Genomic DNA, 26,474 nt, shown 5'->3' with positions numbered 1-26,474 from the left:
ATTAAAAACATTTAGAAAGAAAAAAGCTGGTGCATACATCTGTGTTTCTTATCCCAGTCTGGACTGAGGAAATCTGCCAGTTATATAGAATACTCATTTAATTGCAGACATACCTTTATCTCTGTCCTGCCTATAACTACATGACAGGAAAATGCAAATCCTTCAGTATGCTAAAATTTAACAGTAGGACTCACTGAAGCCTTACAATATTTATTAGGTCTTTTATTTATTGTCAGTTGCTACTGTTTAAATATGGCACGGACACACGCCAACACCAACACTGTATTTTACTTATAACAATAGGTGTGGATCACTTTCCTAAACTAGTAAAAAGGATTTTAAAAGGTGCCTGTCAGCTGCAAAGCTTTTTATTATCCAGTGTCAGCCACTGGAAATTATGTACAAACTAAAGTCAATGGTACAGAAGTTAATTATCCAGTACGGCTATTGTTATTATGTAGAGGAGCCAGCTCTTATTGATTAATGAGTCAGTGCCATGTTTGCTCACAGGAATATTAATATCTTGTGCACAAGAGAAGTCATTAAAATGAGCAAGGAAGACCTTGACTTTAAACTTAAAGTGCACATTGCTCTAGTTATCTGAACGATTTTGTCAGGTATAGCATCATAGTTTTAAATTATTGAAACAAGTAGTTATTGTAAAGATAGTTCACATAACCTGTTTTAAATTAAACAAGTCGATACACTTTTCCCATTATGTTCTGCACGGTTACAATTAGGAGACTTTAGGTGCGCAGAAAAAGAGGTAGAAGATGTGATAAGACTGGTGCATGAGCCTTTACCTCACCTAGCCCCTCACAGCTTGAGAGTACTCAGAGTAATACTGTGTCCTTGCTGAGCTGACGGAGTGTGGGGATGTAGCAGACAAACTCAGGGTGGGTCAGGAAAGATCTTTGTAAAACTGACCGCATAGAATCATAAATGTCTGGATGTGGCTGACCCAGACAGCCTTGCAGGATAAAAGATTTCAGCAGGAGGACAGAAGGGTGAGAGCAGGAATGTTTTTTCAGCCATTTGGAGTCTCAGCCAAATGCTGACAGAATTCCAGGTACGGAACCAGTGCTTCTTTTGGCCAAGAGGAGACCAGTGCAACAAAGCCCCTGGATGTCAGCAGTAGAAAGGTGAGAACATCTCAAAGTAGAAATTGCAGAAATCTTCTATAATAGAACCTGAATCCGGAATTTGTTTTCCTTCTGTTCTAGACCACGCTGATGTGGAGAACTAGCAGTTCATCCTGGGTCTCAGGTGCTGTAGGATGTGTGAGCACATGTGTTTGTACACAGCACCCAGGAGAACCCCACCAGAACACTGCAACGGTGCAGGCTGGGCTGGAACCCAGTTCACTAAATAACATGGTTGTTGCAAGGGGCGTATTCTGCTCTTAATTAGTCCATCGCACCTTGTTGACAACAATTTCTTTTAGTATTTCTCTGGCTGTTGTTGAGGTGCCATCCAAAGAACTGCAAAACTATTGTTTCAATGCCAGTCACAATGCCATAAAAAATGACGGCTTCTCAGAGGACATCTTTAATGTTCTTGAATTGCATTACAGATATGATTTCGATAATACGACGAATAAACATTTGGGTCAAATTTAGTCTATTTCTAGCTCATTTAGTTGTAGGTGTTTTTTTTTCCCCACAGTGATAACTTGCAGGGAGAAAAAGAATTCAAGCCAGATCTAATGATTTCAATTAAGTATCTTATATTTCTCCTTTAAAAAAAAAATCCATTCAATTTGCAATGAAATGTTTTAAGGTTAATAGATTACCTCTGAACCCCAAGGAAATCAGGCTTCCTGTGCCTGCCTGTCATTTACTGGAGTGGTTACTTATCTGTCAATATTTCTTCCTTTTTTTCAAGTCCCAGGCCTACTTGATCTTGTCCATTTGGCACTGCTGGAGGAATAACAAGTTTCTTCCCATCATGCACCATTCTGGGATACATCATGACAGAGAAATCTCAAAGCCCAGGTCAATTATAACAGAAGATGTGTAGCACCTCTGCCCCCACAGCGTCTTCTGGGGATCTACTTGGCAAAATGATATAAAACTATTTCCGAAGACTTCCCATGATCTGGCGCTGCTTAGAACTAAGTCACCGGCAAAATGTAAGGAAATATGCACACGCACCACCGCTCACCTTTCTGCTTGTTTACCAGAGTCCACTGCTGTAACATGTGTGGGGAGGGGGCCAGGGCTGGCAGATTTCTCACGGTACAGTAATTACATTTTAATTAAAATTCATTGAATGCAGATGGATTCTTTCCGTATTTCCTCCCACTGATGATTTTAATATTCCCTTGTCAGGTATTATGAGGTAATAGCTGACAGTGAGTTACATGAAGTAATCCTGTAGCTGGTGGTGACTTACATAAAGTAACCAACTTAGCCATTTGTCTTAGGTAAAATATGATCTCCGTCCTCACTTCTTGCCATGGAGTCTGTCACTGGCTCATTGATGTAGTGTTTGTTTACTCTCATTCCTGCAGGAGGAAAAAACATAGTTCATGTATCAAATTACTGTAACTGACTGGAGCACTTTTATTTAAAATAATGTACAGTGATATATTTTTACAGTGTCATTTATCGATTTTCAGGACTTCTAATTTTTACAAGCATATAATCTGAATATCGTTTATCTGAGCATGCAGCTGTAAAAACTACGGTAATATCTGATCTCCTTATAAAAATCAGTGCTTAAGAATAGAATAGAGAAACTAAACCTGAAATTGACTTGATATTTGCAGTATTTTGATAGAAATAAGAAAGAATTTCAGTTTTTTCTTTTTGCTGCAGGCCCTCTAAACACAATCTGACATGTGATGTATTTTTGAAGTCAAAGTTAATAATTCTCTTTACATAAAAAATAAATACTCCCTATTGAATACGCGCTCTAAAATTAGAATTGCATATTTCTAAGTAATATACCTAAGGAAAGTGATTTATTCTAATACAATAATGGCATAGATTTACAAAGCTTGAGTGATACAATGTTTCTCGTTATGGTTGTAAAATATTTGTTGCCACTGTGGGATTTTCTAGATCATTATTTTAAAAAAGGAAAAACCCACTTTGACAGATGAACTGGGGCCATTCTGAGCAAATCACAGATACTTCATATAACAAGGCCTCCAAAGAGGGGAGCACAGACTTATTACTATGGCAACCCAGATCAAAACACTGTTTTAGTGGAGAGTTTCCAGTTTTACAATGCAATGATGATTGTTTATAGTACCATTGAAACCAGATTCAGCAAAGGTTCAAGAAATGAGCTGACAAGAGGAAAATCATTATAGATAAACTGGGGATACTTGAATGACATATTGTGGAATCTGTTATTATTTGATCAAATGATGAAATTGTTACACAAAGATGGATAAATAATTGTAGATGATACAGTCTGATGGACCATATTTTGTTAGTAGTGTTATGTTGTGTATATGGAAGATAATTATTGGTTCAGAGTTGCAAAATGCAAAAGTAGTTCTAAGAGTAGAAATTCCTTCTTTTTGAAAAATCCCTGTCTTTTAATTCTCCCTACTAATTTATGAGAAGATTTAAATTTTACAAGTATTTTCCTTCCCAAATCATTTATTAATACCTACATAATAACAAACATCATCTACACCTCACACTTAGATGGCAGCTCTGGTGGGGTGCTTTTTTCTGAAAGCGCATCCAGCACATGGGCTGGATGATGCGTGTTTAATGCCACAGTAATTTCATTATCAGCTAATCACTACTTCAAGACTGTTTATCCTACAGCAATGAACCTCTTCAAACCTCTCTCAAATGCATGGTGGCAGGACAAGGTGATTCTCTCGTGGCGATAGCCTAGGAGCAGCTCTGGGCTCCCTCCAGCCAGTTTCTGCCTTGTATCTATCTGCTGGCCCAGGGAGTGAGCTGTTTATTAACCTCCTTCCTTGCTCTAACAGTCCTACTGGCTTCAGCATAGGAGCCACAGGAGTCTGGGGACACAGATGCGTTTTCTGTTCAGGATTATTTCTCATGACAAAAGTCATGGATGAAGTTACTGGTTCTGGCTTCCATGCCATTGTTCACCTCAAGATTTTGAGCAAATCATGACCCATGACCATTCCCCTTCAGCTTCGTGCTGCCCCACTCCTCCTCAACTTTATCTCATTAATGCTTAAAAACCTGAGCTCACCTGTCCGTGTAACCAAGGGCAGTGTGATTAAAGCTTCTGTTCCCACAGCATGAACAAAGAAAGCTCCTGGTGACTTCTCTAGAGGCTGTAGAAGGAAGCCTCTGTACAGGTAGAGACAGAAAAATTGCCTGGCTGAAAAGCAAAGCTGGAAAGAAGAAAGGTAGATGAAGACTGACCCCAGCAAATTTCCTATCAGATAAAAAGTCTGATCATGCCTGAGCACACACCAAGCACAGGTCTGCAGGAAGAAGCTTGCTTTGAAGTTTCTCTTGGTGGGACTGGCTGATGGGGCAGCTCTGAGAGCAGCAGGGCCCCAGGATCACCTGGAACATGGACTTACCTTTCCACCTCCAGAACAGTTTTGTCTGTGCAGCCCTCAAGGTGAAAGTGTCTGTAACTTAGGCTGTTTTTATGCCCTAAAACAAATGAGAGATTTACTTACAGAAGTCTTTGAATATTGGAAAGAAAGTATAGAGTGGATGAAATGTTTTCAGAAGGGTGATTTACTATGTACTTTGTATATTATTGTGGATGGAGAGAATTTGGCTCCTTGCAGAAGTTTGAAGCAAGATTTTGCTTTACATTTGGTATTTCAGATGATGCAGGGAAAGCATTTTCTGGTGTAGTCATACTTGGACCAGAATACAAAACACATCCTTTAGTAAACTGTGAAGATTTAACTTGCTCAAATGACACTTACCCAGCAAATCATGTTGAACTTGGAAGCATTAGAGAGGTCACATTTTTACACAGCTGATCTGCTGCTGAACAATCTCTTTTTAGAATACCTGGGCTTTTTTTTAACACCAGATATAATGCCTCATCCATGAATTACGTTTTCCTGAGTTTATTATGACCATTTCAAGGAAAATTAAGCCACTCCATTAACATCTGAGACAGGAGCACCCTTCAAAAATCCAATCCAGTAGTGCAGTTGAAGGTATTTATTGCTCTTCCCTAATGCACTTGTATTTTCTCTGTCTTGCAAGGACTATTCAGACATCATCATACAAGTAACAAGAGTGTGCTCCTTGTCTCAGCTCCTAAGAAATGGCACTGGCACATACTTAATCATGCAGCAATTATAACCTAAAAGACTTCCCAGAGTACAGATTGAGTCCCCACATGAGGAAGTTGCACGTGTTTTCCACTGACTCCTGTGTGGCCGTACACTCTTTCCTTTTCCATCTAACTTTGCAAACATCTGTCTTCAGCCAAGGAACAGCAGCAAAGATGTCAGCATCTGTTCTGTTCAGCTAAGTATAGCACTGATGTTAAAGTTTTCCAAGATCATCGGTGTCCTACATTATTAATCAAGTGCCTCAGAAATAATTCTCCTGCTGACAGACTATTTATAAAGTCAGTCTCCTATCTTCAGAGTATGGTCAGTGCCTGGCCGTATAGCATGGTGTGTGGATGAAGGCTACTGGGCTGAAATTCAACTGATGAGGACTTCGCTGGTCACTTGGAGGTTATAAGAAGCACCTGGCAGAATTGCCAAGGTAACCACAGGTCCCTCATTGCCCCTTGTTTTTGTCACAGTTACATTTATTCTGGAATGTTCTCCTTCCCTATGAGTCTCCAGGAGTTCATGTAACAACAATGGCAAAGAACATTTATTCCATTTATTCATCCTTGCTTGCCAGTATGTACATCTGGTTATCCAGCTTAGCTGGTTGTCCTGTGTTTTGGGTTATTGCTGTGGGGCCAATGGTAGGCAACATCTGAAGGTTGTGGTCACCTGCTCCTCAACACTCCCTCAGTGAGTGCTTCCTACAGCTCTGCTCTGTGGTGATTATAGGTTACACTGAGGCTAGGGGTAGCAGAGAGATGGTTTCTCTCTTCCTGTGAGATCTCCTAATGGCTGAGATGGCTGAGACAGTGAGGGTACCAGTCATCTCATTTGATGAAGTGGTATACACCAGTACAGAGTCTTTTTTTACATACAGCCCTGCTCCCATTCTCTTGGTCATCAAATCTCCCTGTCTAATCACTGTCTAAGGCCTCTGTGGGACAGTGAAAATTACCTGACCATGATTTTTTCCAAGTCAGTTTAAACAATCTGAAAATACAAGGTTGGATAATCATTTTAATATTAGATAGATACAGCCTTCAAGAAAAAAAAATCATCCAGCATCAGAGTGATGGCCATTGTATAAGACCTTTCCTCAGCTGGCCAAAGAAAGCAATATTATCTGGCTGTAAAATACAAGAGAAAAAGAACAACCCTCTAGCTCAGAAATTTCTCTGTTCTCCTCTTGGTGACTTTCTTCATCTTCACCTCTCAACACCAATTTGTAGCAGCAAGAATGTCTTTAGTATTTTATCTTCAGCCCAAGGTCTTCAGAGTAAGACCTTTGTTTAACAGCAGCTCCCAGATACAAAATAACTCATAAATTTGAAATGCAAAACAGCTTCTAAATTTCAGGGAGCTGCCAAGTGAAAAGGCTTCTGTGAGGTGCAAGGGTGTCTCTGGGGAAGATTGCCTCCAAAGAAGAACAGCACAGAGCCAGGCTTGTGTGGGTTTCTGCTCTCCGTCACTCACATGTATGTTAAGAAATAATTGCCTAGCCTGATCATCTCCATGCTTAGACGTCAGCACAGCTTTAGTCCTACCCAGCTCCCCTGCCACAGGATAAATCCGCTCCATCTATCTCATCTATCAGCTTTGTGTAAGTGCTCTCTGTAACTGTTTTTATCAACAAGCACTGTCAGGTTGAAAAGTAGATGACTTCCCCAAGCGATCTGAAGCATTCAGTGCCACAGCAACATGTTTAATGCTGGATAACCATCCACCTTTCCCTAGTGAATTTTTAATGGCTAGGGCTGCCTTCCATAGTACACCAACCAGAAGGAGCTGTGATTAAGCCCCACACTCTGTGATTTCCATCCAAAATTTTCTGCTCAGCAGTGACAAAATCTTATGTAGTTTTCACTAAACTCCCCTCTAATTTTCCACTGGCTTTTAGTATGTGCAGATAATTCAGAATAAAGCCCCTTGTCACAGTAATATGTATTCTAGCGTAGCACAGAGGAGCTGTTTCACCATGTAAAAGCCATATTGCCAAGCTGTATTATGCTTTATCTGTCACCATGCCAAGAAACATTTAAGAAGGAAGGAAAACAAGGAAAGAGCGTGTGTTGCCAGGCATTCAGTATAGGCCATTTACTATTAAACTGTGGAAAGGTGTTGGAGTTTAAATGCACCCTGGTTTTCTTCTGCTACTAGTAGCAAAAAGCTGAAAGGTTTTGCACTGTTGACCTACTGTTCAATGCAGCTAATTTGGACCTGGACGATCTCACTAGGTCTTTGTGGTTCAGTGGTCTTCTCAGAGCCTCAAGGGTTTTATTCTGTTTGTTTGTTTTCAAAAGGTTTATACCACCCTCAGAAATTGAGGTTTTGGCTTGAGTGACTGGTTTCAGTTTCTGTGAGGATGGATTGCCCAGTCTTCAGGGCCTGGCCCAGTCCTCTTGAGTCCACGATCAGTGTTGTCTGTATGAGTGGGGACAAGGCTCAGTCCATGCAAAACCTCCAAGGTGCAAGTGTCTTGCCATTGTAACGCCCTCATCAACCTGCCAGCCCAAAGCCCTGGAGTTCCTTCTGGTGCTCCCCAAGCAACAAATGGTGCCTCTGAACACAGCTGACTCTCACTGATGGAGAAATGCTGGAAAATAAGAGTAGACTAGTTGTTCCCTTTTGGGGGATACCCATTCATAGGACTGTGTCACCCTTCACATCTGCTTCCTGCCACAGGTGCTGTTTGTGCCATTCCCAGGAAGCACTAGTTCAGCGATGGCCACGGAACAGGGACAGGTCCTCTCTAGGTAAGTGGGCAAACCAGCTGGCTGCAGTGTCCACGGTCCTGGCATCGGGTAAAACAAATCTTGGCTTCCTCCCTAGAAAGTGGAGTGGCTTCAGCAGGAGAGATCAGGCATATCCTCCGCACAGCCCTGCTCCAGACAGCCAGTGGTCTGCAGGAGGACAGAGGGCTGCCTTTGAGTTCCCAGCTGCAGAGAAGGGGAGAGACCCACAGGTCCTGCCTTTCAGCAAGAAGATCTGATACCAAGCTCCACCAAATAAGTCTTAGTAAGTAGCTGTATTTTTAAGCCGTGACATTACAGGTATTTTTAGTTTGTACAACTCCATGCTTTTATTGTTTTAATTGTTTAATTTCTATATGGTTGCTTTGGGCTGTTGCTGGAGTACTAGCATGTGCTGTTACAGTGTGCTTTTGGAGGAAAAATTCAGATCATGGATTCAGAATAGTGAAAGAGTAGCTTATGAAGAGCACCTCTGCTAGGCTTTGCCTTACTGAAACATGGAGCTATGTGCTTTGCTTCAAAATGTCCCAGAGTCTGATTTAAGTACCGTGCTAAAACCCAGAGTGACAAATGATTATTGCAAAAATGAGGTTGATGAGTGTTGTGTAACAGCTTTGTTATAATGTGATCTACTGTGATCAGGTGTGTTATCCTGTCACTTTAGCATGTGTCATTGTAATGCAGTTTTAATCCAGGGCACAAGGGGATAGAGGTGCCTTTGATTTACAGTTGTTTCCATGTAAGAAGCTTGAGCTACAGGGAGGAAAAATAGAGCTAGAAAAGGTATTGTACTATGAAAGACCCCACTAGGACTTCAAAGAACTTAAAATGTGGGTGAACAGTGCTAAGTGTGGCAACACAGCTACTCTGGACCTCTACAGAGGCTTTGTTGGGGATCAGGGAGAATAAGACTTCTCTTAATGACATGAGCTATGAAGGCTGATGGTGAGGCTGATGCTCTCCCTTCCCATTTCCCTTGTACAGACACTTACAGCAAAGGATTTGACTGATCCGTCCTTTCTCTTTAAGCATTTTGAAAAGATTGTTTCAAAGCAGAAACAAAAGACACAAATAGATGCAATCAGCAGGTCCATCTCTCTTTCACCACCCCCTCACCCCCCCAAATGGTGCTGTCTCACTGACCCTGACAATCATTTTATTGGACCATTCTCGACTGGTCTCTAAGTCTCCCCACCTGGTGCTCCAGTGCTAATTGGTACAATTAGCCTCTCCCTCTCTGGGCTAATTGCTAATGACTGTCTCACTGTTCTCCTGGGAACCAGAAGAAACATGCAAAAGGAGGAGGGCTGCAACCATATACACACCAAGGAAACCTGGAGCTAGGACAGTTTGTTTTGCTGTTCTCATTCCTCTCACGGTCACTCCCACAAAGCACATAACTTTTTCTCTGAACAACATACAACATTTCTCTGGATCATGCTACCAATAAAGCAGCAGGGCTGTTCAGCACCAGGGAGCTGGCTGTAGGATCTGTAGGGCCCATTGTGGCGTTTCAGCACTTGGGCTGCTAATATGCACAAGGTAAAACTCCTTAGCTCTCTGCCCAGGGTCTTTGTAAGACATGTATTATGCAAACACCTGTCTGAAGAATATTGCTGAAAGCTGTTCAGAGGTTTCCAGTAGAAAAAAAAAAAAGTTAATATCCAGATTGTTTAAAAGGAGCTGAGAACAAAAGCTGTATTGGCTCTTCAAAAGAATAGTGGTCCCTATAAAAACAAAACTGAAAAAAAAAAAAAAAACCACCAAAACCATGCTCTTGGACGTGCTGCATATTTAATATTAATACAAATGTTTGTTTGTGACTACATTTGAAATGGCTTCAGATGACAGGTTGTCCTGAGCAGATAGAGTGCCTTGGAATAGGATTACGATTAGAGTTAGAGTACAGGATTATAAAAGAGAATATTGAAACTCACTTTTCATCCACGGACCTGACAGTATTTAATACTACCATTGCTTTTTTTTTGAATATGGGAATTAATTGTATAAATTACACTGCTACTCATAAAACATCATCTCATCTCCTGACATGAGTATAACCAGTGTCACAGTCCACATTTTAAAGACAGCTCTGTGGCCAAGCTCTTGGGAAAGAAGAGGAGTAGATAACGATCATCTTTCTAGGGGCAAATCATGTGTTAGCTAACCCGGCTGAAATTAGTAGATGAGGACTGAGGGGGGTTGCTCAGGGATACAACTTTCCAAATACACAAATCCAGATGAGGGCCAGGGAGCTTTCCTCAGTGTGTGTATAGCTCTTGCCATGTTGACAAGTAAACCCAGCTGAGCAGGAGAACGGGCAGCTCAGTGGAAGATGAAGCTAAACCCGAGTGGCATCAGAGCCAGTGTCATATACTCAAAGAGCTTCACCTGCATGGAAATGATTTTGTGTTGTTTAACCTACAGTAAACATCCTACCCCAAAGCTTAGTCAGGGAAAAGGAGGAGTAGAGAGGGAGATCCAGATAGTTTGAACTTGTCAACCTGGAGATCAAACCTCTGTAGACAAGCCCACACAGGACTGTAAAGAGGTGTTTTGTTATTGTGTAGACATTCCATTTATCTACACATATACACTCTGTGTATCACAGACATTCAGTTCAGAAACAGTGGGTTTGTTGTTTAAGTTCTCAAAAAGTACTGCTGAATGTAAACTCTTTTTGTTCAGGTAAGAAAAGCTACGGGAGTTAGAAAAGAGACCTCCATGAAGATGATTTCATGGACCAACCTGGAAAGAGAATACTTCTGGATGAGAGCAGCATGAAGGTATTTGTTATTGTTGAGACTATGTACATGAGCTGGCAGAAATCAAGCCTCTGCCAAGCCTGATAAGGGGCTAGTATCTTCCAAGAGTTGTTGCATTTTCCTAATGAAATGACCTCTTTGAGATGAGGTAGTGTTCATTTCAAGCTATATCATATCTTGCACAGTGCCAGCTTATTCTTTATTTGCTTCAGGTTTGAGCTCATCTTTGCCAAGCTGTGTTCTTGTAAACCTATTCATATATCCAGTCACATCAAGATAGAATTTGTGGATAGACACTGACATTTAGGAAAAAAAAATCAGACCAGGAAAACATCTGCCATGAACAAAGGTTTAAGGAACTATTCTTATCTCATGCAGTACATGGATGGATGGTGCAGGGCACTTAACTGGCTTTGCCATGAACTTTACACTGTGTTGCTTGCATGGGGAAGGCTGTGTGTTGAGGGGGGCAGAGGTTGGTGCAGATGACCTGAAGCAAGAAGGAGGTAGGTTGGACCATTGAAGCACTCAAGTGCCCTTGAGTAAGTGGCTTGACTTGCTTGTTCCTTAGGGTGACCTTGGACAAGGCTCTTAAATTCCTTTTCCTCAGTCAGCCCAGCTGGTAAATTTGTCTGGGGGTGAAGAAACACCAAAATAACATTGAAAAGCCAGCAGTGCCCCTGCATTGCCCTTTCCAGGGTAAACAAGTCATACCCCCAACATTTCCCCCAAGCCCACCATCAGGGAGGGATTTTCAGTGTGTCCTCTATGGAGCCCTGTGGAAAAGTCTGGATGCAACGTGAACTACACAAGTGGTACAGTTGCATATTCAGATGTAGTGCAATGTTTGTTCATCTCTCAAAATGTGTGTACTGTACTGATCACTGTGTTATCTGTGTGCTTACTGCTAAGTAGCAATGCAAAGATTCTTCTCCTTCCCTTCTTCTACATAAACAGCCAAATATACAGTACTTTTTTTCCTCTGTTACCTTTTCCATGATAAAAAAAAAAAATCTAGACATAATAAACCAGTGTGTTCAGCATCTAGTGGAAAGATAATATTATAAGTGTGAAAGATGGTTTTCCTGAAAAAGGACAGTTTTATTCACTGGCTAACAGAAAGCATTAGTTTTACAGTTCAGGGTAGAAACTGCCATAATTCTGGTCATACTGTTTCTTCTGGCAGGGAATAAACTCTCTTTTTTTTTATACCTAGAGGTGAGTTTTTACTCTTTCTCTTTGAATTACACTGGTGGTCATCAGAGTGGTGGTGGAACAAGAGTGTGATGTTGCTGGAGTACTTCGTTTGTAGTTGCTCAAAGCACTGCCACTATAATTCAAAGTGAAGAGAGTAAAACTTACAGCAGGCACTCCAAAATGGAGGACACCGAGGTCTTTGTTTACTGTCCTCGTCCTCCTTCCCTTTGGGCAAAAGCCAGCATCTGACATCTGCATTGCTCGGTACATGGAGTTACCCAGCCAATTATACACCGCTGCAGCACACGAGCCGGCTAAACACACAGGACAAGCATGGGGGACAGGGAAGGAGAAGACTGAAGGAGAGGAGGTGCCCCTGGTGCCTTCTGGGGACACACAGAGTCACTGGCCACATCCTCCCAGTGCAGTGGCTGCTTCCTGTAAAGAATAGCTCTCATCAAGAGCAGTGGAATGACTTAGGAAATAAAAAAATTAGAAAGCACCTGGTATAGACAAAGAGTTGCAAAGCTGTAGGTGGTGTGTCACTGCCGAAAGTCTTGTTGAGATGAAAAGAAAAATGATTTTTTTATCCATTTTTCACCTTTAACCTCAAATTTTGCTCTTTCTATAAAATATTTAAGATTTGTCTTTTCATAACCTTTACTATAAGTCACGAAATTATACTATGTCTGTATTCATAGCAGGATGTGTATTTATATATGATGGATTTGGGTCAAATCAGAAATATAAAAATCCAAAGTTTTCAAGAAATTTGAGCGTTTGTGATGTTATCGTTTACATCTCCCCTTTGTGTTTGTTTTTAGAAAGGATTCCATGGACGGTCATACAATTTGTTATGACCATTCCCAAATACATCATTATTTCAGAAAATTATTCGGTCCTTTTTCTTTATCCACCAGACAAAGTGTGGACGTTCTCCCTTTGGAGCAGTACATCTGCACTTGACACAGATATTCTAATGCATTAAAATAGTGACCTGATCGTGCAAAGAGCTCTTTTGAACAGCTGAGCACAGACCCTCCTTCTACTAATTTTCTTGAAATGAAACCCAGTCAGGTGGCTGGCCTAAGCTGTGCAACATGACAGGAAAAATGTTCCTGTACTTTGTGCTTGATATGGCTCCTGTCTGAGCAGCTAACAACATCAATTCTGTCCTCAGTGATATCTTCATAGAAGGAGATAGTCTATAGATGTGTCTATTCCTAAATCAAGAGAATTACCTCTCTGGATGCTTATGAAAATAATGGCCTTTAGCAGCATATCACTGACAGCATATGTGCATACACAAAACTTTCTTCCAGTGAGAGGTTCCCCTGTTTGTTTGGGGTTTTATTGTGGGTTTTGTTTGTTTGTTTGTTGTTGTACTGTTTGTTTGTTTGTTTTTTAAAAAGCTACTTTATAAGGGGGAAAAAAGCCAAACTTTTCTTTACGGATTACCCAAATATCTCTGTAATTTATGACAGCCCCTTGACACTGGAAGAAATTACATCACATCCACATGAAAGAAAAACAACCTAGTGGAAAGAGTGAGATTAGACATAAACTTGCAAGCTCTGCCTGTAATATGGAGCAACAATACATGAACACACTGTTCTTCGGCTGCTACTCTGGAGAAAGAATGAGGGTAAAATGTGTGAGAGAGCCACAGTTAAATTACTCACTATTAGCCCCTACAGAGTGCTTCCAACCTGTGTTGATATATATATACAGAGAGAGCGAGAATGTCACAGTTAAATTTTTTTTACTAGTATAATGAGGAAAGAGACCAACAGAAGAAGTTCCCTTGGCTAATTTTCTAGCCAGCAGCCACTGCAATGTTCCCACTAGGAGAGACTGAAGAAGTGAGAGAGTGATATAATAAATAATGACTGGCTCTGCTGGTAAGGAGAAATTATCACTGTGCTTGGGGGATCTAAGTATGTGCTCACCCAAGATACACGGAGGGGGAGGGGGCCGGGAGTGCTCTGTCGTGTCTCTAGAAGAACATTCAGCAATGTTTGAATTAAAAAGGACTTCAGCCACCACATTGTCTGTTAAACCAGGGATGGGAAAAGCTGGACAGAGCAGATCTGGATGAGACACATGAAAAGATGACAAAGGAGTTTCAAATCAAAGGTCTTAGCTTAAATCTGCTCTTGAAAAAGGAAGGTTTAAAGCAAAGGTGGGTTCACAGCCAGGCCCAAGGATGCAAGCTCCTAGTGACTTCCCCAGGGAGTGCATTCCCAACCTGTGCCAAAGTTCTTGGTGGGCGGCTCACTGTCTGGGTGAGTTTGAGTCAGGCTAGGGCTGCATCCCGAGTCAGTCCAGTTCAGACTGACAGCGGCAAGGAAAAAAGTGAAAAGAGAGAGTTACACCATTCCTGTATTTAACTTCTGCCTTGGGGAAAGCAATGACAGGAACACTGGGGAAAAATTTTCGACTGCAGTGAGGGCTGGGGTAGCATTTGGAGGCTGCAGTAACTGGTGTGGCACAAGAGTTTGTATGTCACAAAACTTGCATTTTGTCAGCACCAGCTTTTCACCCTGGAGTTTTATAAGAGTGGCTGAGGAGACTGTGCTCAGCTTGAGGTCTAATCTCCATGAGCTGTTCTTGTGAGAAATAACACTGACATGGTTCAACTCTGGCTGTAATGGCTCCTCCAGCATAGAAATTATCTACGTATTTTAAAACCTGAAAGGCTTTTTTTCTTTATTATGGATTAAAAGGAGGAGCAAACCAAGATAAAGTCTCATCTACACAGCTGAATGCTATGAGCATGTGTCTATGTGTTTCTGTTCAAAGCTCTGTCTAGCAACATGGCACTTGCCCCTGCAGGCAGGCGTAGTCTTTAGAAACAGAAAGGTGCAGTTCAGAGAAAAGGTCTCTTACAGGAAAGAAAAGAAGTGTTACGGCTTAGCCAAACACAAATTATTAGGCTCGGGGTAGGGCAGCAGGGTAAGATGCAGTGGTCTGTTATCCAGATGTCAGATCAGATGGTCAAATGGTTTTGCCTACCCTTAACTAAACTTCACGGAAAAAGTCCTATAAGTTGTATTTGCTAAAATCCTTTACCTTCAATGGTGAAAGAGTGAGGTCAGTTGTTCTTGTGAGATTTGTGCTATTTTAGTAAAAAAATCTCCTTAGAAAGGCTTGGATAATTCTGAAGCCATCTAACCTGAATTAGACTCCTGTCTCAGGCTTGCATTGCACTAATTTAAACCCTATAGCAAATAGGGGGTTCTTTCCCCATTTCCAAAAATAATATGCTACTTTCTGCATTTGCACATATATTGTCTTACATACAGAAATAAATAATGTGGTATTTAGTATGATTTAGTTGATTTAAATGAATGCAACTTTCACATAAAGAATTTAATAGTCTGCTTTCTAGACTGCATTTCAAGCTTTTTCACAAAAGAAATGCAGCACCCTTTTTTTGTGCTTCAGCGTCATGAAAATTTGCATGGTGAGATGCATTTCTCACCACAAGCCGACTGCAAATTGTATTTGAAATGGAAAATATCAATTAAATAAGCCTTTCTGAACTGCCTGGTGACAGCTGCCACACTGCTGAATGATGATGACACTTATGATATCAACAGATTCAGGCCCTGGCACTGGAGATTACAAAACACTATCTAGCCACTTAAATACTGGTTTAACAAACAAATTAATATCAGAATTCCAATCATTAAAGACCGAAATGTTCGCTAGAGAAGCCTTTTCCCCATGAGCACACCCAGTAACATCTACTGCGGTGCTGGTTTTGTTCAACAGTGTCAAAACCATTTGTGAAGTAGTGCAGGGCCAAAATAAAAGGGCTGACTGCTCAGATAGGCAAAGTCACCCTGGGAATACAGGGATGTTTTGAGGGTCTGAGGCTGAGGAGGACTGCTCTTGGCTGGTCCAGCCAAGGGGCTTGCCCTGGCTAAGGGCACAGGGCTGCCCCCCACCATCTCAGCCCCAGCACAGCAGGCATCAGGAGGCAAGGTGGACATAAGGAGAAGATGAGTGTGCTTTCAACTGAACCAAATTTCCTTAGCCCATTTGCTGAAGCCAGATTTTCTTTTGAATGAATGTAGCAGGTTTGAGTGAAGATGCTGTTGTGTGTTTTCCCCAGGCTGCAGTTCCTGGGCTGAAGTGAAAGACCCCAGACTTGCCAGTGAAGAGACTTCAGCCAGGACCCTGAGCATCCCTGGTGGACAGTGTGCCTGCAGAGCTGATGGCTGTTGTCGGTAGGCTATTTGCCCTGTGGTGGTTTTTTTTTGTTTGTTTATTTTAATTTTTACTGAGTTTATAACATCTTGGATTTAGTCCCCAATAAAATATTTTTTTTTCTTGGTTAATTATTGAAAATCTTTGGAAATCAGGTAGAATTATTCCTGTTTCCAAACGCCCTGTGACCTGCAGCGAAAGGGTGGGCATTGTTACAGTGTATGGTATATTGGAAAAAGAAGTCGTTTAGTAAAAGCAAAAATTGCACCACTAACAATGAAACATAACATTAACAACTGCCCCATTTCTCTAGCATATCATTTTTTTTCTATATGCCTTTGACACTCTTGCACACAAAAAATCCAACGTAGACACAAGGCATGGTCTGGGGTGCCTGTGCCAACACATGCAATGTGCATGATCCAGCTCCTTCAGAGTCTCAGGGGAAGCATGGCCTTGGTATTGTTTTTACGAATAGCAGATGCACTGCGTATTTAATATGAGCAGTGTGCCTAGTCACGTCTAGTGTACAGTACATAGGTTAATAATATAAACTAGACCCTGAGAAATACAGCTATTGTAATCTTTTCATTATTTATCCATTCTAATCTCTATTAGGAGACTATGTATAATTTATTTTTTATTTCTGCAATGAATAATATAACTAAGATCTCGTTAGGTTTTTTATTTGAAAATTCTGTTTTAAAGCACTCTGTTGAATAACATTGGCTATATATATATTTTATAGTAAAAGTGAAAATAATATGCAAAGCTTTTGTACTGGAATGCATATTAGGAAGGCCTTTAATACCGTGGTATGCCTGACACTCAGGAGAAGATTCAAGAGCTGCTGTAGCTGTGCAAGCACTGAGACCTTAGAGTTGTATGGCCCAGCACCAAAGACCTGAATACTCATGCTAAATTGTTTGATTTCTGGGCTTTTAAAATCCTGTTTCAAATTTCTTCTCCTCAGATTCTACAGATTGTGCCCCTTATAAGTGTCGTTGCTGCCATCAGAACTGCTTATTTTGCCAACGGAATTTAAATGACATTGGCACGAGCACTCCTTGCCTTAATGTTGCGGCCTGGAAAAGGCAGAATCCCCAGTTGGAAAAGGGTGAGTAAGAGATGCTCTGATCCAAGAAATGTGATCCAGGAACCAAGGCTTTTGCAAACATCCCCCTCACTAGTCCTGAGCCCATGTCTCAATATGCGTGGAGCTTCCCAGAAGGTACAATGCTCAGGGCTGGCTGCACAGCAAGGGTGTGTCTGGAGGCAGATAGCCTTCAAAATGACAGCTCCTCTTCAAAGATGCAAGTTCCTAAGTATTAATAATCCTAGTCTGAGGATCTCATAAAACAAAATCCCAGCAAATTCTGTGGAGTGACAGATGAAAATAAAAAGGGCAGCCTCCATCAGTAGGGAGCCCATTAAAGGGGAGTGGATCCAGGGGCAATGCAGAAGGACAAGGACAGAAATATGCCATCCCAGTCTCAGTCCTGAGAGATGCACGCCTCAAGCAGCCCTCCCTCCAGCAGGCCTGTGCTACAGTCCTGGCTGCCACGGAGGAAACAGCTCCCTGCTCTGCCCCCTGCACTGAGCTGCTATCAGCCTGCACTCTCCTGGGGAGCTCAGATCTGTTTGTAGGAAGCCTGTCTCAACTCCCCAAAAGAGGCAGCAAGAAGACAGTCTGCTCCAAATCTTGTTCTTGAGAGTTCTTCCTCTCATGTAATGCTAGCTGTCATCCCCATGGGTATTTATCCCTCTGGAAAAACAAAGCTGAGTAAAAGAAATGGGGCAATTATGGTCCTATGGGATTTATTTACTGAATTAGAGGACTAGTGCAACCTATTAAATATGAGTCCTGTTGATTTGGAGGCACATGACTGCAAAATTAATTTGGTGTACAGTAAGGTTAGCTCCCTGCCTTTCAAAATTCCATGCATGATTGTGAAGAGACAGTGTTGGTCCATCTTAAGTCAGGATTAAAATTTTTCAGGATGTACAAGTTTAATTCCTCTGCAGTCTCCCTGCTCCCCTCCCTCCCCTACACTTTAGAGCAGCAGGCATATACAGTAATGGAGAACAGCTGTATAGTTTAAGGAAAAGCCAAGAGGTTTGGAAACCAAGTGAGCAACCCTCCCTGCTCCCTGCCTCAGAGAAGAGAAGACATTGTGCCCATGGATGTAGGGCCCTAGGGTGGTTTTAAATTAGCTGAAGACTCTACTTCAGTGTGAAGTTTGGCAGCAAGAACAGTGTGGTAAAACACATATTACCACTTCCCTACATTATAGTTAATCACTATTTTCTGGAATGGTTAAATAGCCATTCCCCTCCCAGAGAATAATTACTGCTATTTAATTGTGTTTATAATTTAGTATACACCTGAAAAATATGCTATAAAATATCAGGGGGTTCCCTTTAATACTGGTGTTCCATTTACAAACTGTCACATTTATAATGCGTCTTTAATCTTCTGTGGTCTGCTAGAATTTTATATTAAAGTCTGCTTTGTGCTTTAAATATTAAAGATTCTGCAGTACTTCAAAAGGTGATAATGCCTGATGCTCTGGTGGTGCTTAAATCTCAACAGCTAAATATATTGAGGAATGTTCGGTGGCCCTGGCTTAATTAAACATGTATGTGTATTTTCAAACGCAATCTTTTTCTGCTTGTTAGGTTTTTGACAAACCTCCAAACAGGTCCAGGTGGAACAAAGCATGTAAACAAGCTTGTGAATGCAAGCTTAAAACACTCAAATTAGCACCTTCTTACAATTAATATGCAAACCCTGGGATTTCCGTTATTGATAATGCCATTTAATATTATTTGCAGCTGTGCCTTATATTCTAGCCTTTTCATTTTTCTAAACCATGTCCACTTTAATTATGTGAAAATACTGTTAGAGACTAGTCATCCAATGAGATGCTATTTACTATGAGAAACTTATTCTACGCTGTGTAACATAGTATAAATTACAAGGCTGTGATAGTTTTTCAATACGCCATTTGTTTTGCAACGTTTAATGGTCTAATTTAGCACATATGGCTAAATCTGGAACCACCCAGATATGCACATAGTTTAACACATGGTCTTTTTATTGTTTCTTTTGCTTGTTCTCCGCCCCCCACAGGTTAATAAATTCACTTTCTGCATCCTCTCCTAGCTTGGATAGCAAGTGCTACAGTGGAGCAAGTGGAGCAAGTGCTGTCTCTGGTAGGAACAGGGACTGTATTAACTGGATGGGGCTCTGCTCAGCTCCAGAGCAGGATATGAGCCCCACTCAGCACCCTGCTATGGAGTCATGTGTTTATTAGGAGCAGATTTTTTTTTAAGTGAGTAAAAGTGAGTAAAATCACTCCTACTGCAGCACCTGCTCTTGCAGACTTCTAGCAACAAAAATGTTTCAGCTATTTTTTTCCCCCGAAATAACAGGAGGACAAAGCTCTGCAGCCGCAATACATGCAGAGCTCGTGCCCTACAGCTGGTCCACTTGTACAGACATTTCTTTGGCAGTCTTGCTGATCTGACTATTCATGACCAGTTAGAGTAACTGCTGCAGTCAAAGATACCGTGTGTAATTAAGGTCTCGTGTTAATGACATGTTGCTTTTGCTACCCTAAAATTAGTCCATATCCAAATTACCTGTCCTGTCATTTCTTTTTAAATTTTATATTTAAGCTGTAGATTTCCTATTAAATTCAAGTGTTTTGGAAATGCTGCATGTTATAAAACAAAAACAAAAACAAAACCACGATGTATGAACACAGACATATTTATGCGTATTTTTGTGATATGATACTTACATGCGGAGCTATTTGGAGTTGATATATGTGGAAGTATTGCCTTCCAACACTGTATAAATAGAGATTGGCCATAATTCAAACAGGGAAGGAAATATTCCATACATGTAGAGATACAGGGAATTATTTTATTTGTTTTAGTTTATAGTGCAAATATGCAGCAATTGTCTGAATGCATTTGAAATATGATGAAAATATCTATGAATGCACCTGAGAAATGTTCTTTTATTCTACTGTAATAGGTAAGGTGATGGCAGAAACTGGGGAAGCTGAAATAGAGCTGCTGCAGTTTTACAGGTGAGACAATGTTAGGAGGAAATAACAAGCAGGCTATAGTTATTATAATACCTAGGGCAAAGCAGCAAGCATACACAGTGATAGACAAATCTAAATTAATGATTGCATGGGTGGTGTGGCATTTTAATGTAAATTTACTCTACTGTAGGGAAACTAGTGAGAAAATTACAAAACAGGAGGAATACCAAGGATCATATGCAACCGACAAAATGTTTTATAGAGAAAATGTAAATACAAGCTGGAATATTGCAGGTAATTGTATGACAATTATTAAGGGAACTAACTTTATTTTTCATTTTAGCAACACATTAAAAGTCTGATGATTGCTTTTGGCACATGTAGGACTACTAGAATTTTAAATCTATAAAACAAGCACCATGAGAAACCAAACCCCACATTCTGACTTTGCCTTTTAATATTCTCCTGTTCAGACAGAACAGGACTGGTTAGGTAGTTGTCATTAAGCCCCTGAGAGAGAAAATCGTTTGTTTCTGTGTGGGATTTGGCATATTTTCTCAAGCTGTAACCACTACCTATAATTAAAATGTCATCCTAACAACATCAAGGTGCAGAGAGTAAAACAGCTCACCTCTGAACTGCACGCTTCATGGAGCTCCACAGCCCCTCAGAAAAGGAAGCTCGTAGAAACTGTCTCTGTGATCTTTAATGGATTTTTAAAGATGACAAGAAATGAAATGGGAAACTAAAGGAATGGAAGACATAAATTCCCTAAAGGTGCATTCTGAAGTAAATCAGAGCAACTGAAAAAGTGAACTCTTTGAGCCCTGGGATATCTCCCAGGTTTTTCAGCCGGACACTTACAGCTTGTCGGGTCCCTGAACACCTTTGCTCTGGGCGCGCTTTGACACAGCAAGTCATAGAAAGATGAACAACATCAGTTGAAGTGCTGTTTGAGGGGCAGAAAATTGCTCCCGTTGCACACTATGCTGCCTTTACTCTAAATCACATGACTTATTACAACCTTCCCCTTTATAAAAGTGCCATTTAGGTATGTTAACTTCTCCAGCGGTAATAGGCATGTTTTCCTTCCTTGTTTCCATGATGCAGTCAAAGAAAGAGGTGAAGATCAATTTTTATAAAATCAAACTCAGATTGTTCTCAGGGCTATGGCTGCATGAAGGCTAAATAACAATAGGCAAGAACAAGAAGCCTAAAAAAGCTCTGTGCTACCCAATATGTGTTATTTAAATATGTCTGTTTCTATAAACTGGTATGGAGAAAAAATCAGTTCCTCTTCCAAAGACCTCTGACTGCCGTTGTGCTTTGTAGTTCTCAGCTTGTAATACAGGCTGAGGCTGAACACAGTCAAACTCTCTTGAAGAAAAAAATGCATTTTTAAACAGTTGCATTTATTTATTAAATTTATGAAGTAATGAAATGTATATTCATCTAGTCAAATAGCATTTGGTATAGGATTTTCTGGCAAAATTACAATGTCAGTCTAATGTCTTAATAACAAAAATATTTTAGTATATGCACAACCCAAAAACTATATATTTTAGTGATTTTGTGCAGACCTGGTTCTTTTTTGATATGCAGTGGTCTGATAGCAAATGCACCACCTCCCTTGTTTGTATGTGGGTATGGCTGCTGCCATCCCTCTTTGGCTTCCGTTTGTGCAGTGGCACCTGAGCGTACACTGCTGCCATGCTGAGGGCCCAGCCTTGCTCCTGCGGCCCCGCAGGGCACAGAGGACCTAGCATTGCATTGGACTGGGGACCACTGTGTCCCAAAATCTGACAGGGCAACCATCAGTGGCTGTGCTGTTTACTTGATACCAGAGCTTTAGACCGAAACATTGAAGGAACTACAGCATTATAATTGCTGTACTTGATTACCTCGGGCTCTTCTAGATAAACATCTAGAAAGAAAAACATCAAAAAAAAGAAAAAAAATCTGTTTGCATATTTGACCTCTTACCACATATTTACCTGCAATCTATTGGTAATCAATTTGATTAGCTATTATTCTGGAGTTCCCATCTAGCTTTGGAGAGACTTTAATTCCCACCTTTTATATTTTTTATATGCAATATATATGGTACGTTTATCTATTCCACCAGAACTCTGCTACAGGAAAACAAAATCCTTATATAGAGGGAAACGATGAACATTGGTAAAAATGGTGGTGAGTATTGCCCACGATGGTATTCTGGTTATCTAACACATATACCAGAGCAGTAACTTCAGACCACTCTGTTCAGGAAGTGTTACTCCGGCTTTCTTCTCTAGCGTAGTTGTGGCCATGGAAAATGTTGCAGTCAGTCACAGTTCTACCCAGCAGCCATAAATAACGCCAGTCAGATATGAGAAGGAGAAACATCTTCTGTATTCTCCAGCATTGTGAATCATTGATTCTGCTTTCAAGTGTAAGCCAAAGCATACAAAGATGATGACTGACTCTAAACTATTAGTATTCTAAATGTAATTTTGTGTTCTGGAAAACAGTTGCAAGGTTCATATACCAGCATAATTCTCTCTATTTGCATTTCAGTACAGTTTCTTTTGGGAGGGACAAGGTAGGGTTTTTAAAATACAAATTTATTGCCAATGTGAAATGCAGCTGTGTAACAGGTAGAGGGAAGTCGCCAGAGGACAGGAACTCAGTGTTTGCTTGGACTGGATGCAAGGCATCTCAAAGCAGCTAAATCCTTTGGCAACAGGCATGGCAGTTTTCTCCCTTAACAAGTAAAACACAATTGCAAAAGGCACAGTAACTTTGGGTCCAGTTCTGCATTCCTGCTCCCCTTCCCTATGCAATAAATACAGTCTATCATAGGAGCAAGATGACTGCTCTGCTGGAATATCTCCCTATATAAGCTTTGCTTGAGCAAAGGGCATTAGCTCAGACACTTAATCTGAACACCTCTCCGTTACAGTAGGTTTTGTTTTTATTCGCTCTCTAGCATTAGAGCCCTGTCGATTAATGAGCATATCTGGAGACCTATATGGGAGGAAGAAGTGAGAGGGATATGATCACGTACTACCTGATGCTGAACACAGGGAATGGCAATAACCATAGTGGGAATTCAGGGTAAATGTCCTAAGAACCTGTCTTAAATCACTTGCAGCTCTCTTTCTGTTTCCCCCTTTTAGCTTTGTACTTCCATCTACTTTCTCATGCAGCTCTCTCTGCCTCTTTGCTTTCTGATGCCATTGTCTTTTGGGGGAAAAAAAAAAAAAAAAAAGAGATACGACCTTTATTTCCTGGCGATCTCCATTGGCACCTTTGTGATTAAAGCCCCCGGTTGTAATTAATTAATTCCCCACACACATACACCATGTAATCACTTTTACACAGAATTAAAAGGAAATAGATCACCTCCTTGTGTCAGGCTGTGTTCCCACATATGTTATCATTTTCTTTCTTGAGTGTACTTTTTGCCTGGTGAAATGTACCTCATATCTCTATCAGACTGATTTATTGGATTGTTGCTTTTGTTTTTCTTTGGGGGGATTATGCTGGTGATTTTTAGAGCTGCCTTTGCCTCCAATGAGAAATACATTTTTACAGCTTCAAAACATGCTAGGATTCACAACTTGTAAATGTCTCTGATTCTTGATTTTCTTTTAAGTGCGTTTTCCATTGGAGAAAAGGTAATAGCAATTCCAGAACCAAAGGGAAGAGAAATCTTGCTATGCATCAGCCAGCCGCTGCCTTTCCTCCTTATAGTACTTAATTGCATTTACAATTTCTTCAGATTTCCAACTATTTCTGTCAGATTGGCTTTTAACTCACTACAGATTGTGTGCATTGACTGTGCAACAACCTCACTCAGACCTGAAATATTTAATCACTACCCGTGGATAAACGTTTTCATACTTCATACTATGTTGTTTAGAAGTGAGGCATATATAAGGAACAAAAAATCTGTCAGTATGCATTTTCTATTGGCATGTTGCATAGGTTTTTAATTGGAAAATACGCTTTTAAGGGTAATCACAGCTGAAGACTAGAGGTAGGAAGTGAAGCATATTTTTGTGTGATTTTTCTTCTTAACATAATGAATCTTTTTGTGTCTGTCATGGAAAACATGGAAATTTCATTCCCTTCTCTGTAAGTATCTTCACTTAAATGTTTTAGGTTCATTTGCTTTGAATGGTTTGCAAGTAACCTAAAGGGCTGTGTTAATATTAGCCTGCAGTGAGTGCATCCTGGCACTTTGTTGCTGTTTGGAGAAATGACCAGTTTACTTGGTTATATTGACAGCTCTACTGTAAAATTTGCTGGCATTAAAGGTCAAAAAGACCCAGTTTTTCCTCCAGTTGCTTCTATCCAAAAGAGAATAAATCTCAGAGCAGAATCACTTCTCTGACAATCATTTATGAATTATGCACTGACTGTGTTTGAATTGAGAAAGGCTTTCATATCCTTTCCATTAGCTCAGATTAAGTTTTCATATAGATGCTGGGAAGCATGCTAGCAATATCCTTAGCTCATTTTTATGAAAATTTTATCAGTGCTTTTTTCTGTACTACACTCCAATTGGGATGTCTCAGAATCTAAAGCTCAGCTTTGGACATGAACTTCTCTCAACCTGGCTGGCTGCTGCTCTAAAGGTTTCAATATTTTATGGGCTCTGGCTAACTCAGCCGTGAGATTCAAGCTGCAGAGATTTAACTCTAATGTAAAATCATGAACGGATGAAAACTGGGATGTCATAAGTAATACATCTACAAGAGCAGGATGCAGTTACCATTTTTAAAAGGTTTTTAAAAAGAAAACAGCATTCTCTTCTCCCTCTTTGTATCCTAAAATGAAAAGCCTCTGAGCTATTGTACTAATACATAGCCATCTTTTCTTGCCTGCTTTTCTTCAATTGCCGCTTAATTGTTGTGGGTTTTTTCCTTAAGGTCCACCATCAACAAGAAAGCCCCTAATGTCTGCTTCCTAGAGAAATGGGCATCACATCGCTTAATGCTTATAGGCCAAATCCATTCCTTAGCATCTTCCCTTTTTGTCTCAAAACTGATTTAAAACATTTGGAAAATCTTTCTATTCAGCTGGAGTGTTCTGGTGCATTCTTTCCTAGAAACAGTGGGGTCAGATGCGATCTGTCTGATGGACTTTTTTGCTGCAATCTATAGAGTTTCCCTTGAGTCCTGCAGAGCCTAGCAAAGCGGCACAGACCTATAATGGCCCCAGTGACAATATGTTCTTTGTGTGAAAGAATCCAGGGGGAAGTGCTGGAAGGTGCTCTGGTCAGTAAAAAAATAGTTTTAGTGCTTGCTTATTTTTATCATTATGTACGTTGCCTCCACTGGAAATATTTTCTTGACAGTAAATAAGCGTTACCATAAAACATTTAACAAGCATAAAGAGAACAAATACAGAGTCCTTTTCATCTTAAAAGGCTTCAGTTGTTAATGTCTGCTATTAGCACGTTTCATTTGAGAGGGCATAAAAGAAGGACTGTATCTTGCATGTTTTTGGACTTGCACTCAGGAGTTTGATTTAATCTGTTCACAAATGTAACTCCCTTGTCTGTGATGACAGAAATATTTCTCTCCCTCTTTAAAAACGTGACCTAGTCCAGAACTCTGTCAGGACAATTCAGTGACTGAAATCTGTAGTTGCATTTTGGCAGGGCTATTTGGGTTTAAAGCATATATGTAATGAGGGAATTCCCTCTGTAGGAATGACTTCTGCTGCTTCCGTAATTGCTGCCTGTCTCTGCCTTCCTTATCACATTTGTCCAGTTTGTAAGTTTTGCCTTTGTTTTTTCTAAGTGTCAGCAACATATGCTAACCCTGTTACCAGTAAATCATGCTCTTTCAGCTGTGCACAATGTTCATTGACAGCTATAAATATTCAGAATCAGAGGCATATCAGCCTCTTGACTCATGGTGCGTGAGTCAAAACACAGCTCTGCTGTATTGGCTTGCAGTGGTCAATTAGCATTCAAGCCCTCCATCACCTCTCCTTAAATACTTGCAATTAACAAACAATTTGAGGTATGTAAGAGTTGGACATTTACAGGTAAATAGTAGCCTCTTTTTTAATTTCCAGTCATTTGCCTGATCATAACCACACTGTAAAGTTGTCACGAGAATGTGGCTTCCACAGTGAGGGGGCACCAGCCTGCTGTGGTGGAAGGAAAGGATGGAGACATTTAAAAAGGTCAGTAACAGACCAGGTTTTACACTTTAACTTCAATTACCCA

General features: G+C 40.6%; 1 protein-coding gene across 4 annotated transcripts in view; it reads left to right on the top strand.

Annotated features, from left to right (window-relative positions):
* Window positions 1-26,474, top strand: part of LOC308199181 (uncharacterized protein) — a 145,367-nt gene that overhangs the window by 79,671 nt on the left and 39,222 nt on the right. For 3 of the 4 annotated variants that reach the window (XR_013954433.1, XR_013954434.1, XM_080602966.1), the window contains exons 18-25: window positions 1,885-2,131; window positions 7,946-8,016; window positions 8,093-8,278; window positions 10,702-10,799; window positions 16,096-16,210; window positions 17,164-17,307; window positions 20,236-20,290; window positions 26,321-26,431. Coding sequence is in view for 1 of the 4 variants with exons in the window: in XM_080602966.1 (XP_080459092.1) it covers window positions 16,198-16,210; window positions 17,164-17,307; window positions 20,236-20,290; window positions 26,321-26,431 (323 nt within the window). In the remaining 3 variants the exon portion in view is untranslated. Of the gene's footprint in view, window positions 1-1,884; window positions 2,132-7,945; window positions 8,017-8,092; window positions 8,279-10,701; window positions 10,800-16,095; window positions 16,211-17,163; window positions 19,526-20,235; window positions 20,291-20,856; window positions 26,432-26,474 lie in introns of all 4 variants that reach the window. The other variant, XM_080602965.1, reaches the window with a different exon arrangement.

The sequence above is a fragment of the Anser brachyrhynchus genome, assembly GCF_964034855.1.
Source record: "Anser brachyrhynchus genome assembly, chromosome: 8".
NCBI classification, from domain to species: Eukaryota; Metazoa; Chordata; class Aves; order Anseriformes; family Anatidae; genus Anser; species Anser brachyrhynchus.
Note: the sequence above shows the minus strand (reverse complement) of the source record. Positions and strands in the feature narration are given on the sequence as shown.